Source organism: Oncorhynchus clarkii, chromosome 21, assembly GCF_045791955.1.
Source record: "Oncorhynchus clarkii lewisi isolate Uvic-CL-2024 chromosome 21, UVic_Ocla_1.0, whole genome shotgun sequence".
In the NCBI taxonomy this organism is placed as follows: Eukaryota; Metazoa; Chordata; class Actinopteri; order Salmoniformes; family Salmonidae; genus Oncorhynchus; species Oncorhynchus clarkii.
This window is the reverse complement of record NC_092167.1, coordinates 43,465,379-43,479,642: the sequence shown is the minus strand read 5'-3', so window position 1 is coordinate 43,479,642 and position 14,264 is coordinate 43,465,379. Positions and strand designations below refer to the sequence as shown.

Genomic DNA, 14,264 nt, shown 5'->3' with positions numbered 1-14,264 from the left:
GAGTAGAGGAGGAGGAGAAGGAGAGGTGGAGGAGAAGGAGAGGTGGAGGGGAGATGGAGAGGAGGGGGAGGAGAGGTGGAGAAGGAGGTGGAGGAGAGGAGAGGAGAAGGAGAGGTGGAAGAGGAGGAGAGGTGGAGGAGGAGGAGAAGGAGAGGTGGAGAAGGAGAGGTGGAGGAGGAGGTGGAGGAGAGGACAAGGAGAAGGAGAGGTGGAGAAGGAGGTAGAGGAGAAGGAGAGGTGGAAGAGGGGAGGAGGAGGAGGAGGAGAGGTGGAGGAGGAAGTGGAGGAGAGGAGGAGGAGAATGAGAGGTGGAGGAGAAAAAGAGGTGTGGGAGAGGAGGAGGAGGAGAAGGAGAGGTGGAGGAGAAGGAGGAGGAGGAGTGGTGGAGGAGGAGAGGTAGAGGAGAGGTAGAAGAGAGGAGGAGGAGAGGTGGAGGAGAAGGAGAGGTGGAAGAGAGGTGGAGGAGAAGGAGAGGTAGAGGAGAGGTAGAGGAGAGGAGGAGGAGAGGTGGAGGAGAAGGAGAGGTGGAAGAGAGGTGGAGGAGGAGGAGAAGGAGAGGTGGAGGAGAGGTAGAGGAGAGAAGGAGGAGAGGTGGAGGAGAAGGATAAGGAGAGGTGGAAGAGAGGTAGAGGTGGAGGAGGAGGAGAAGGAGAGAAGGAGGTGGAGGAGGAGGTGCTCCATGTGTTCAGTTGTTCACTGAGACAGACAGTCCTCCCAACTGACTGACTCCTGAGGCATAGTATACTGTACTGTATGGAGTTACACCTTGTGGAACAGCTGGGACTCTGAAGCAACACAAACACACATAATAACATACACACTATACACACGTACACATAGATTTTGTGTTGTAGATATGTGTTAGTGGAGTATTGGCTTGAGGGCACACACTTAGTGTGTTGTGAAATCTGTTATGAATGTATTGTAATGTTTTAAAAATGGTATAACTGCCTTAATTTTGCCAGATCCCTGGAAGAGTAGCTGCTGCCTTGGCGACAGCTAATGGGGATCCTTAATACACTTCAGGAAGAGCAGCTGCTGCCTTGGCAGGAACTAATGGGGATCCATAATAAACCCCAGGAAGAGTAGCTGCTGTCTTGACAGGAACTAATGGGGATCCTTAATAAACACCAGGAAGAGTAGCTGCTGTCTTGGCAGGAACTAATGGGGATCCATAATAAACCCCAGGAAGAGTAGCTGCTGCCTTGGCAGGAACTAATGGGGATCCATAATAAACCCCAGGAAGAGTAGCTGCTGCCTTGGCAGGAACTAATGGGGATCCTTAACAAATACAAATACAGAGACTACACCATTACCCTCACCCCCACTTTTTTCTGATGTCCATTAGCTAATCCCTGTTCTGTCATTTAGCATGCAAACACACACTCAGGCATACGCACACTAACGCACACACACATACAGCTCGCAAACCACACACACACCTAATGTCATTTTGCAAACCCTGGTCAACATCTGTCTGACAGTTTAATGCTGTGTGAAAATGTTAAGTGAATTACCTAGGGGAACAACCAATTAAATCTAAAACCACTAAGAACACTCCAATGTTTCATCAACTAAACTAAATGTTTTCCAGGGATTTAATAGCCAGTTTCCCTTACACACATAGAGTAATGCTATCTGCTATTAAAGTTCAAGTCAAGGGCAAGATGTTACTGCAGTAAGTAGACTACAGTATTTGCACTTCCAAGATACAGTTTGCTAAAATGACATGCAAAGACTTGAATAGAACTGTGTCCAAGTGTGAATAAAGGGAGTGTTTTGGTGCTGTGGATACGTTTGAAATCATTTAAGATGCGGCTAAGAAAGCCCTGGTTCGCCAGACCTCCAAACGAAGCCTCCTTTTTCAAAGTGCACACCGACCGCTTATGTCATTTACCATTTCCCTGGTGAGTGATTGTGCCTTTTTGCCACTGGCCACAGCAGAGAAAGAGGGATGAGTGAGAAGGGGAGGAGGGGAAGGCAAAGGAGGAAGGGAGAGAAAAAAGGGATTGAGGAAGTCTGGTTTTCTCTGTCTGATAGCAGGAGAGTCAGACAATGATGAAGTCAGTCCAGGGGTAATTGTAGCTGTTAAGTCATTTCACCACTACAATGACTTCATCCTCTGGCATATTGCTCTTGGACATCTTCTGTCAAACTCGTTCAGCTGTCAGTCTATACCTGTTGGCTTTGGATTGAGTCCATTGCGATTAGAATTAGATTGAGTAATGCAACGCTGATTCTGTCCCGTCTCCTTGCATTTAAAATGTCTGTGAAAGGATTCATTGTAGAGTGAAAGAAACAACCTAATCTGGCGTTTTAGAAACTTAAACTGGATGAATTGTCAATGTGTTACCAGAACCTTGGCAGACTGTTTGGTTTATTTGGAAATCATACCGTATCATATTCAAATTGTATAAAAAGTATCTTTCTAGTATAGCCTATACCTATCTGGAACTATTTCTGTGCACATCATATACCATAGAATTCTACAATTCAAGCATAGAATTCCAAGGATTCGAGGTTTAGGAAGCCAAGCTAACAGGTGTATGTCAGATAGTGAGGAAGGAGAAATCCAAACACCATGGTAGAATCATGCCAGACACATGTCTGGACCTGTCATACCACAATACTGCATCCAACTATATTATATTTAACTGTAAATGTTAGCAAACACTTTATTTGATGTATGACTGGTTTTGGATACTCTGATGGCCAGATGAGGATGGTCTCTCCCTCTGCGCTCTGGTTCTTCACAATGTTTATCCAAACTTGCTATGTTTCCTAGACACGGTCACCTTGGCCTTCTCTTTAGAGGTGTACTTTGTAGCAAAGGTCATAGATAAGATTTGCTTGGTCGATTGGTTGACTGGTTGATTGACTAACAGCCTTTCTTTTCTCTGTGTCACATGCAGGTACCAGATCCACACGGGCCTCCAGCACTCGGTCATCAGGCCCACCCAGGCCAACTGCCTGCCCCTGGAGAATGTCACACTACCCCAAAAGCTCCGGCAGGCAGGCTACGCCACCCATATGGTGGGCAAGTGGCACCTGGGCTTCTACAAGCGTGGCTGCATGCCCACTCAGCGCGGCTTCGACACATTCTTTGGGTCCCTATTGGGTAGTGGTGACTACTACAGCCACTATAAATGTGACGGTCCCGGCATGTGTGGCTATGACCTGTACGAAGGGGAGGAGGCAGCCTGGGAACAGGATCGGGGCCGATACTCAACCTTGATGTTCACCCAAAAAGCTGTGGACATCCTGGCACACCACAACCCCCAGAAACCCTTATTCCTCTACTTGGCCTTTCAGGCAGTCCATTCCCCGCTACAGGTGCCCACTCGCTACTTGGAGCGCTACAAGTCCATCCCTAACTTACATCGTCGCAAGTACGCCGCCATGGTGTCCTGCCTGGACGAGGCCGTCCACAACCTCACGCTGGCACTAAAGCGTTACGGTTTCTACGACAATACAGTGATAGTGTACTCGTCAGACAACGGGGGTCAGCCCATGGCCGGGGGCAACAACTGGCCTCTCAGGGGGAGCAAGGCCACCTACTGGGAGGGGGGAATCCGGGCCGTAGGCTTCGTTCACAGTCCCCTGCTACTGAACAAGGGGACCCGATGCCGGGCATTGATCCACATCACAGACTGGTTCCCCACCCTGGTGTCCCTGGGGGAGGGGACCCTGGACGAAGATCTCAACCTGGATGGCTACGACGTGTGGGAGGCCATTAGCGAGGGCCGCCAGTCCCCCCGCCACGACATTCTGCACAACATCGACCCGATCTACACCAAGGCAAAGAACGGCTCATGGAAGGCTGGCTATGGCCTCTGGAATACGGCCATCCGAGCCGCCCTCCGGGTGGGCCACTGGAAGCTTCTCACGGGGGTGCCTGGCTACAGCGACTGGGTTCCTCCACAGACCTTCTCCAATCTGCTTCTGACCAACCGCTGGCATAACGAATATGTCCGCTGGGACCAGGGGAAGTCCGTCTGGCTGTTCAACATCATAGCCGATCCCTACGAGAGAGTGGACCTGTCTCTACGCTACCCACACATAGTGAAGAAGATGCTAATGCGGCTAGCACAGTACAATAGGACGGCCATCCCGGTGCGCTACCCGGCTAAAGACTCCCGCTCCAACCCTAACTTCAACGGAGGGGTGTGGGGACCCTGGTACAAAGAGGATGAAGATGATAGAGAGACTAACCTCCTTACCAACAACCTGGCCAAGAAGAGACGGAAGAAGAAAGTGAAGAAGAGGAAGCTGAAGGACTGAAGGAAAGGTGGAGGACTAGTCTTTTTATTTATTGCTGTGCCTTTTTGTTGTGAAAGACTTTTAGATGGTCAGATCTCAGGGATTGACACACGATCGCTCTTTAAAGATTGTCCTGCTCAATGATTTGAAGACTTTAATGGACTGGTGCTTTGGATATTACATGAACTCAATGGACAAATGGACCTATATTTGCCTCAGAGAGTAGGCTTTAAGGAAACAACCCACTTTAATAACTACTGTCAGACCCAGCACCTATGACCTCAAGACTATGAGTTAGGGCCTTTAAATAATGTTTATTTTTCTAGATTTTGATTGCATGCTTGAACTTCTGTGACCTTACGATTTTTATTAGATTTCTGACATTTAGGCAAAGAGAAAATAAATATAGAATGAATCTTTGTAGACGGCACCATATATTTGGGCTAAAGAAAAAGTAAAAAGATTAATAGTTATATTATATTAGCTGTTGATTGTAGTGTTGCAAGAAAATGAAAACAAAATGTTGGATTTATATTGGATAGTCAACTGAGATTGACTCTGTTTCATGAGTACAGTCCGTCTGAACTTGAGAACAGTCTATGTTCTCCCCATTAGTTCTGTCTAGTCTGGCACCAGGTAAACCTGAATGTAAAAGAAATTGGCTAACAAAATAAAATATGTTTTTCTCATTCTCTCATTTGTCTCATTCCACCTCTTGTCTTTCTCACCATCTTTCTCTCTCTGTACTTCCATGTCTCTCTCTCTCGCTCCCGCTCTCTCTCTCGCTCCCGCTCTCTCTCTCTCGCTCCCTGTCTCTCTCTCTCTCGCTCCCTGTCTCTCTCTCTCGCTCCCTGTCTCTCTCTCGCTCCCTGTCTCTCTCTCGCTCCCTGTCTCTCTCTCGCTCCCTGTCTCTCTCTCGCTCCCTGTCTCTCTCTCGCTCCCTGTCTCTCGCTCCCTGTCTCTCTCTCTCGCTCCCACTCTCTCTCTCGCTCCCTGTCTCTCTCTCGCTCCCTGTCTCTCTCTCTCTCTCTCTCTCTCACTCCCGCTCTCTCTCGCTCCCTGTCTCTCTCTCTCTCTCTCACTCCCGCTCTCTCTCGCTCACTGTCTCTCGCTCCCTGTCTCTCTCTCTCTCTCTCTCGCTCCCACTCTCGTTCCCGCTCTCTCGCTCCAGCTCTCTCTTACTCCCTGTCTCTCTCTCTCTCGCTCCCACTCTCACGCTCCCGCTCTCTCTCTCTCGCTCCCTGTCTCTCTCTCGCTCCCGCTCTCTCGCTCCTGCTCTCTCCCTCTCGCTCCTGCTCTCTCTCTCGCTCCCTGTCTCTCTCTCGCTCCCGCTCTCTCGCTCCTGCTCTCTCCCTCTCGCTCCTGCTCTCTCTCTCGCTCCCGCTCTCTCTCTCTCGCTCCCGCTCTCTCTCTCGCTCCCTGTCTCTCTCTCTCTCGCTCCCTGTCTCTCTCTCTCGCTCCCTGTCTCTCTCTCGCTCCCTGTCTCTCTCTCGCTCCCTGTCTCTCTCTCGCTCCCTGTCTCTCGCTCCCTGTCGCTCTCTCTCGCACCCACTCTCTCTCTCGCTCCCTGTCTCTCTCTCGCTCCCCGTCTCTCTCTCTCTCTCTCTCACTCCCGCTCTCTCTCCCTCCCTGTCTCTCTCTCTCTCTCTCACTCCCGCTCTCTCTCGCTCCCTGTCTCTCGCTCCCTGTCTCTCTCTCTCTCTCTCTCGCTCCCACTCTCGTTCCCGCTCTCTCGCTCCAGCTCTCTCTTACTCCCTGTCTCTCTCTCTCTCTCGCTCCCACTCTCACGCTCCCGCTCTCTCTCTCTCGCTCCCTGTCTCTCTCTCGCTCCCGCTCTCTCGCTCCTGCTCTCTCTCTCGCTCCCTCTCTCTCTCGCTCCCTGTCTCAAGCATTTATTGCCATTTTTATCAGACCCATTTGTCTCGTATGTCGTGCGGCAGTCAGTGTTTATTTGTGACCAGAAAAATAATATAAAGCTCAAATTTATCAGTCTTAGTGTTGAACAGCAAAACGTTCAAGGGAAAAACAGAAATCCCATTAATGGGAACAACTCACATGGGATGGGCAGAGGAACGTAACTCGCAACCAATACGTCAAAGTGTTTAATTTGACTTCCTGTTCCATGGCGTGGTCAAAAGACGTGCACACAGGCACACTTATTTATTTTCTTTTGTATTTTGATCTTATTTTTTTTACTCCTTTATCTCCCCAGTTTTGTGGTATCCAACTGTTAGTTACAGTCTTGTCTCATTGCTGCAACTCCCATACGGACTCGGGAGAGGTGAAGGTCGAGAGCCGTGCGTCCACCGAATCACAACCCAACCAAGCCACGCTGCTTCTTGACACAATGCCCACTTAACCCGGAAGCCAGCCGCACCAATGTGTCGGAGGAAACACTGTGGCGACCGTGTCAGCGTGAACTGCGCCCGGCCCACCACAGGAGTCGCTAGTGCGCGATCAGACAAGGACATCCCTGCCCGGCCAAACCCTCCCCTAACCCGGACGACGCTGGGCCAATCGTGCGCCGCCCCAACGACTGTGACGGAGCCTGGACTTGAACCCAGAATCTCTAGTCGGACAGCTAGCACTGCAGTACCTTAGACCACTGCACCGGTCGGGAGGCCGAACACACACTTTTTGATGAGGTACGCACCCCAACATTAAAAAACGAAAGAGGTGCCGTTGCTTCGTTTTATTTGTATTTTATGGCCAAATCAGTCATTTAATGATGCTAAATGACTGTTAAATGCCCCCTAAAGCTATATACAATGCTTGGTGGTGATAGATCCCCACCTAAATGTATTTCTATAAAAGTGTGTTGTTGTTAAGTGTTGCTCTTTACATGCATTCCACATGCTCGTATTAATGTGAGCCTTGTGCTTGGTGCTATTACTGGTGGTGCTACAATTGAGTAAAGAGACCCATTTCTGTAGTTTTTTATTTTCTCTCCTGTAAATCTAAAATGTTGTTTTTTAATCATGACCAGATCCCCATGCTAAGCCGCTCTCCCCATGGGATGCACTGCAGGTCATAGCTCAAGAATGTAACCAAGGACAACCAAATTGTTTGCTACTTTAAATCCAAATGACAAAGTAGAATTCCACAAAGTGGAATACCGGAATGCTAGCTCGCATTCCAACTAACCCAACCAGGTCTAGAAATACAATCTTTCCATACTATTGGATGGTCCCCATCCAGACAGCCAGAGATAGGGGCTCGCTGCTGGAACCCTCCCCAGAGCGTGATGCACTCTTCTCCCATACAGACCACCCCACCTCCCCCTAACCTAATCCGTGCCAAGTCATGATCTCAAGCTACACCACATAAACCCCCCTCTATGGTGGGTTTACCGGGGCTAACCGACCGAGAATAGTTTTTCCAATTCACATGACCCGACAAGAAAAACCCCAGCCCTATTGTCATAGCACAGATAAAAAAGGGAAGCCATCTTCAATAATAAAAAATAATATTTTGTCATAGCCTATAAATAGGACCCAGAGTTTTACCTGACCAGGTCATGAGATCAGGAAAAACTCCAGGCTCCAGAAAAGACCGGTAGGAATTTTGCCACACCACTTTTGAACCTGTGGTGCCACCTCTGTATTTATCCATATATACACAATATATACATTATATACACTATATACACACCTCTGATTTTATCCATATATACACTATATATATACACTATATATACCCTCACCTCTGAGTTGATCCATATATACACTATATATACCCTATATATACACACCTCTGTTTTATCCATATATACACTATATATACACTATATATGCACTATATATACACACACCTCTGTTTTTATCCATAAATACACTATATACACTATATATACACACCTCTGATTTTATCCAGATATACACTATATATACCCTTACCTCTGTTATTATCCATATAGACACTATATATACACTATATATGCACTATATATATACCGTATATATACACACCTCTGTTTTATCCATATATACACTATATATACACACGCCTCTGTTTGTATCCATATATACACTATATTTACAGTATATATACACACCTCTGTTTTATCCATATATACATTATATATATATACACTATATATGCACTATACAGTGGGGCAAAAAAAGTATTTAGTCAGCCAACAATTGTGCAAGTTCTCCCACTTAAAAAGATGAGAGGCCTGTAATTTTCATCATTGGTACACTTCAACTATGACAGAAAAAATGAGAAGAAAAAAAATCCAGAAAATCACATTGTAGGATTTTTAAAGAATTTATTTGCAAATTATGGTGGAAAATAAGTATTTGGTCACCTACAAACAAGCAAAATTTCTGGCTCTTACAGACCTGTAACTTCTTCTTTAAGAGGCTCCTCTGTCCTCCACTCGTTACCTGTATTAATGGCACCTGTTTGAACTTGTTATCAATATAAAAGACACCTGTCCACAACAGTCACACTCCAAACTCCACTATGGCCAAGACCAAAGAGCTGTCAAAGGACACCAGAAACAAAATTGTAGACCTGCACCAGGCTGGGAAGACTGAATCTGCAATAGGTAAGCAGCTTGGTTTGAAGAAATCTACTGTGGGAGCAATTATTAGGAAATGGAAGACATACAAGACCACTGATAATCTCCCTCGATCTGGGGCTCCACGCAAGATCTCACCCCATGGGGTCAAAATGATCACAAGAACAGTGAGCAAAAATCCCAGAACCACACGGGGGGACCTAGTGAATGACCTGCAGAGAGCTGGGACCAAAGTAACAAAGCCTACCTTCAGTAACACACTACGCCACCAGGGACTCAAATCATGCAGTGCCAGACGTGTCCCCCTGCTTAAGCCAGTACATGTCCAGGCCCGTCTTAAGTTTGCTAGAGAGCATTTGGATGACCCAGAAGAAGATTGGGAGAATGTCATATGGTCAGATGAAACCAAAATATAACTTTTTGGTAAAACTCAACTCGTCGTGTTTGGAGGACAAAGAATGCTGAGTTGCATCCAAAGAACACCATACCTACTGTGAAGCATGGGGGTGGAAACATCATGCTTTGGGGCTGTTTTTCTGCAAAGGGACCAGGACGACTGATCCGTGTAAAGGAAAGAATGAATGGGGCCATGTATCGTGAGATATTGAGTGAAAACCTCCTTCCATCAGCAAGGGCATTGAAGATGAAACGTGGCTGGGTCTTTCAGCATGACAATGATCCCAAACACACCGCCCGGGCAACGAAGGGGTGGCTTCATAAGAAGCATTTCAAGGTCCTGGAGTGGCCTAGCCAGTCTCCAGATCTCAACCCCATAGAAAATCTTTGGAAGGAGTTGAAAGTCCGTGTTGCTCAGCAACAGCCCCAAAACATCACTGCTCTAGAGGAGATCTGCATGGAGGAATGGGCCAAAATACCAACAACAGTGTGTGAAAACCTTGAGAAGACTTGGAGAAAACGTTTGACATCTGTCATTGCCAACAAATGGTATATAACAAAGTATTGAAAAAAACTTTTGTTATTGACCAAATACTTATTTTCCACCATCATTTGCAAAAAAATTAATTAAAAATCCCCTCATTTTGTCTGTCATAGCTTAAGTGTACCTATGATGAAAATTACAGGCCTCTCTCATCTTTTTCAGTGGGAGAACTTGCACAATTGGTGGCTGACTAAATACTTTTTTGCCCCACTGTGTATACATTATATATATACACTATATATGCACTATATATATGTACAGTATACACACACACCTCTGTTTTTATCCATATATACACTATATATACACACACACCTCTATTTTTTCCCGTATATACACTCGTATGGATCCCATGGGATTAGAAGGCTGCCAGTAGGGAGCTCTGATACACTGTCATGAATTAAACGTCTTAAGCATAGCCTCGCTGACAAAAAAGCTTCAATATAAAATACCAACAGAAGTGAGAGGGGAAGCATCTAGGCTTAACATCTATTGGCAGTTCTACTGCTAGGTGACCTATATTGGGATATGCTTAACTCCCCGGCTGTCCTACAATCTACGCTACATGCCCTCAATCTCGTACAAATTATCAAGGAACCTACCAGGTACAACCCCAAAAACGCAAACATGGGCACTATCATCCTGACCAACCTGCTCTCTAAATACACCTCTGCTGTTTTCAACCAGGATCTCAGCAATCACTGCCTCATTGCCTGCGTCCATTATGGGTCCGCGGTCAAACGACCACCCCTCATCACTGTCAAACGCTCCCTAAAACACTTCTGCGAGCAGGCATTTCTAATCGACCTGGCTCGGGTATCCTGGAAGGATATTTACCTCATCCCGTCAGTAGAGGATGCCTGGTTGTTCTTTAAAAATGCTTTCCTCACCATCTTAAATAAGCATGGCCCTTTCAAAAACAATTGAACTAAGAACAGATATAGCGCTTGGTTCACTCCAGACTTGACTGCCCTTCACAAGCACAAAAACACCCTGTGGCGTACTGCACTAGCATCGAATAGTCCCCGCGATATGCAACTTTTCAGGGTAGTCAGGAACCAATACACACAGTCAGTTAGGAAAGCAAAGGCTAGCTTTTTCAAACAGAAATTTGCATCCTGCAGCACTAATTCCCAAAAGTTTTGGGACACTGTAAAGTCCATGGAGAATAAGAGCACCTCCTCCCATCTGCCCACTGCACTGAGACTAGGAAACACTGTCACCACTGACAAATCCACAATAATCAAGAATTTCAATAAGCATTTCTCTACGGCCTGCCCTGCTTTCCACCTGGCTACCCCAACCCCGGTCAACAGCTCTGCACCCCCCGCAGTTCAGTGTGTCAAATCGGAGGGTCTGTTGTCCGGACCTCTGGCAGTCTCTATGGGGGTGCCACAGGGTTCAAATCTCGGACTGACTCTTTTCTCTGTATTTACAGTTGAAGTTGGAAGTTTACATACACCTTAGCAAAATAAATGTAAACTCAGTCTTTCACAATTCCTGACATATAATCCTAGTAAAAATTCCCTTTCTTAGGTCAGCTAGGATCACCACTTTATTTTAAGAATGTGAAATGAAAATGTCAGAGTAATAGTAGAGAGAATGATTTATTTCAGCTTTTATTTATTTCATCACATTCCCAGTGGGTCAGAAGTTTACATACACTCAATTAGTATTTGGTAGCATTTCCTTTAAATTGTTTAACTTGGGTTAAATGTTTCGGGTAGCTTTCCACAAGCTTCCCACAATAAGTTGGGTGAATCTAGGCCCATTCCTCCTGACAGAGCTGGTGTAACTGAATCAGGTTTGTAGGCCTCCTTGCTCGCACATGCTTTTTCAGTTCTGCCCACACATTTTCTATAGGATTGAGGTCAGGGCTTTGTGATGGCCACTCCAATACCTTGACTTTGTTGTCCTTAAGCCATTTTGCCACAACTTTGGAAGTATGCTTGGGGTCATTGTCCATTTGGAAGACCCATTTGCGACCAAGCTTTAACTTCTTGACTGATGTCTTGAGATGTTGCTTCAATATATCCACATAATTGTCAATCCTCATGATTCTATCTATTTTGTGATGTGCACCAGTCCCTCCTGCAGCAAAGCACCCCCACAACATGATGCTGCCAACTGCTTGCTTCATCATTGGGATGGTGTTCTCCAGGCTTGCAAGCCTCCCCCTTTTTCCTCCAAACATGACGATGGTCATAATGGCCAAACAGTTCTATCTTTGTTTCATCAGACAAGAGGACATTTCTCCAAAAAGTACGATCTTTGTCCCCATGTGCAGTTGCAAACCGTGGTCTGGCTTTTTTATGGCGGTTTTGGAGCCGTGGCTTATTCCTTGCTGAGCGGCCTTTCAGGTTATGTCGATATAGGACTCGTTTTATTGTGGATATAGATACTTTTGTACCTGTTTCCTCCAGCATCTTCACAAGGTTGACTTGCACTTTTCGCACCAATGTACATTCATCTCTAGGAGACAGAACGCTTCTCCTTCCTGAGCTATGATGGCTGTGTGGTCCCATGGTGTTTATACTTGCGTACTATTGTTTGTACAGATGAACGTGGTACCTTCATGTGTTTGGAAATTGCTCCCAAGGATGAACCAGACTTGTGGAGGTCTACAATTTGTTTTCTAAGGTCTTGGCTGATTTCTTTTGATTTTCCCATGATGTCAAGCAAAGAGGCACTGAGTTTGAAGGTAGGCCTTGAAATACATCCACAGGTACACCTCCAATTGACTCAAATTATGTCAATTAGCCTATCAGAAGCTTCTAAAGCCATGACATCACTTCTGGAATTTTCCAAGCTGTTTAAAGGCACAGTCAACTTAGTGCATGTAAACTTCTGACCCACTGGAATTGTGATACAGTCCTAACCGACTTGCCAAATCTATAGTTTGTTAACAATAAATTTGTGGAGTGGTTGAAAAACAAGTTTTAATGACTCCAACCTAATTGTATGTAAACCTCCGACTTCAATTATATCAATGATGTCGCTCTTGCTGCAGGTGATTCTTTGATCCACCTCTATGCAGACGACACCATTCTGTAATACATCTGGCCCTTCTTTGGACACTGTGTTAACAAACCTCCAAATGAGTTTCAACGCCATACAACACTCCTTCCGTTACCTCCAACTGCTCTTAAATGCTAGTAAAACGAAATGCTCTTCAACCGATCGCTGCCAGCACCACTCTGGACGGTTCTGACTTAGAATATGTGGACAACTATAGATACCTAGGTGTCTGGTTAGAGTGTAAACTCTCCTTCCAGACTCACATTAAGCATCTCCAATCCAAAGTTAAATCTAGAATCGGCTTCCTATTTTGCAACAAATCCTCCTTCACTCATGCTGCCAAACATACTCGTCGCGAAACCCACGGCTCCAGGTCATCTATAAGTCTTTGCTAGGTAAAGCGCCGCCTTATCTTAGCACACCGGTCACCATAGCAACACCCACCCATAGCACGCATTCCAGCAGGTATATTTCACTGGTCATCCCCAAAGCCAACACCTGTTTTGGCCGCCTTTCCTTCCAGTTCTCTGCTGCCAATGACTGGAACAAATTGCAAAAATCACTGAAGTTGGAGACTTGTTTCTCCCTGACTAACTTTAAGCATCAGCTGTCAGAGCAGCTTACCGATCACTGCAGCTGTACACAGCCCATCTGTAAATAGCCCATCCAACCAACTACCTACTGTAACGGTTTTCTGTATGAGAAGGAGAGTCGGACCAAAATGCGGCGTGTAGATTGCGATCCATGTTTATTGTGACTATAGCAACACGAATCTAAATACAAACAGTGCAAAATAATAAACGTAATGAAAACCGAAACAGCCTAAACTGGTGCAAACTAACACTAAGGACAGGAACAATCACCCACCAACACACAGTGAAACCCAGGCTACCTAAATATGGTTCCCAATCAGAGACAATGACGAACACCTGCCTCTGATTGAGAACCATATCAGGCCGAACATAGAACTGGACAAACTAGACATGTAACATAGAATGCCCACTCAGATCACACCCTGACCAACCAAAACATAGAAATATACAAAGTAAACTATGGTCAGGGTGTGACAGTACCCCCCCCCCCCAAGGTGCGGACTCCGGCCGCAAAACCTGAACCTATAGGGGAGGGTCTGGGTGGGCATCTGTCCGCGGTGGCGGCTCTGGCGCTGGACGTGGACCCCACTCCATAATAGTCTTGGTCCACCTCCTTAGCGTCCCTAGATAGGTGACCCTCCTTAATGACAGCTCGGGACAGAGGGTCAGCTCGAGACAGAAGGACAGCTCGGGACAGAGGTAGCTCGGGACTGATGGGTAGCTCAGCACTGAGAGGAAGCTCAGCACTGAGAGGAAGCTCAGGCAGGTAGTTGGATCCGGCAGATCCTGGCTGGCTGGCGGTTCTGGCAGATCCTGGCTGACTGGCGGATCTGGAAGATCCTGGCTGACTGGCGGATCTGGAAGATCCTGGCTGACTGGCGGATCTGGAAGATCCTGGCTGACTGGCGGATCTGGAAGATCCTGGCTG

General features: G+C 46.4%; 1 protein-coding gene across 1 annotated transcript; it reads left to right on the top strand.

Moving 5' to 3' along the window:
* The first annotated feature begins 1,667 nt into the window (after window positions 1-1,667).
* On the top strand, window positions 1,668-4,871 carry LOC139379231 (arylsulfatase J-like). The gene is made up of 2 exons (XM_071122032.1): window positions 1,668-1,678; window positions 2,886-4,871. Exons 1-2 carry the CDS (start codon window positions 1,668-1,670, stop codon window positions 4,279-4,281), a joined length of 1,407 nt encoding a protein of 468 aa, XP_070978133.1. The 3' UTR covers window positions 4,282-4,871.
* The last annotated feature ends 9,393 nt before the right edge of the window (window positions 4,872-14,264 follow it).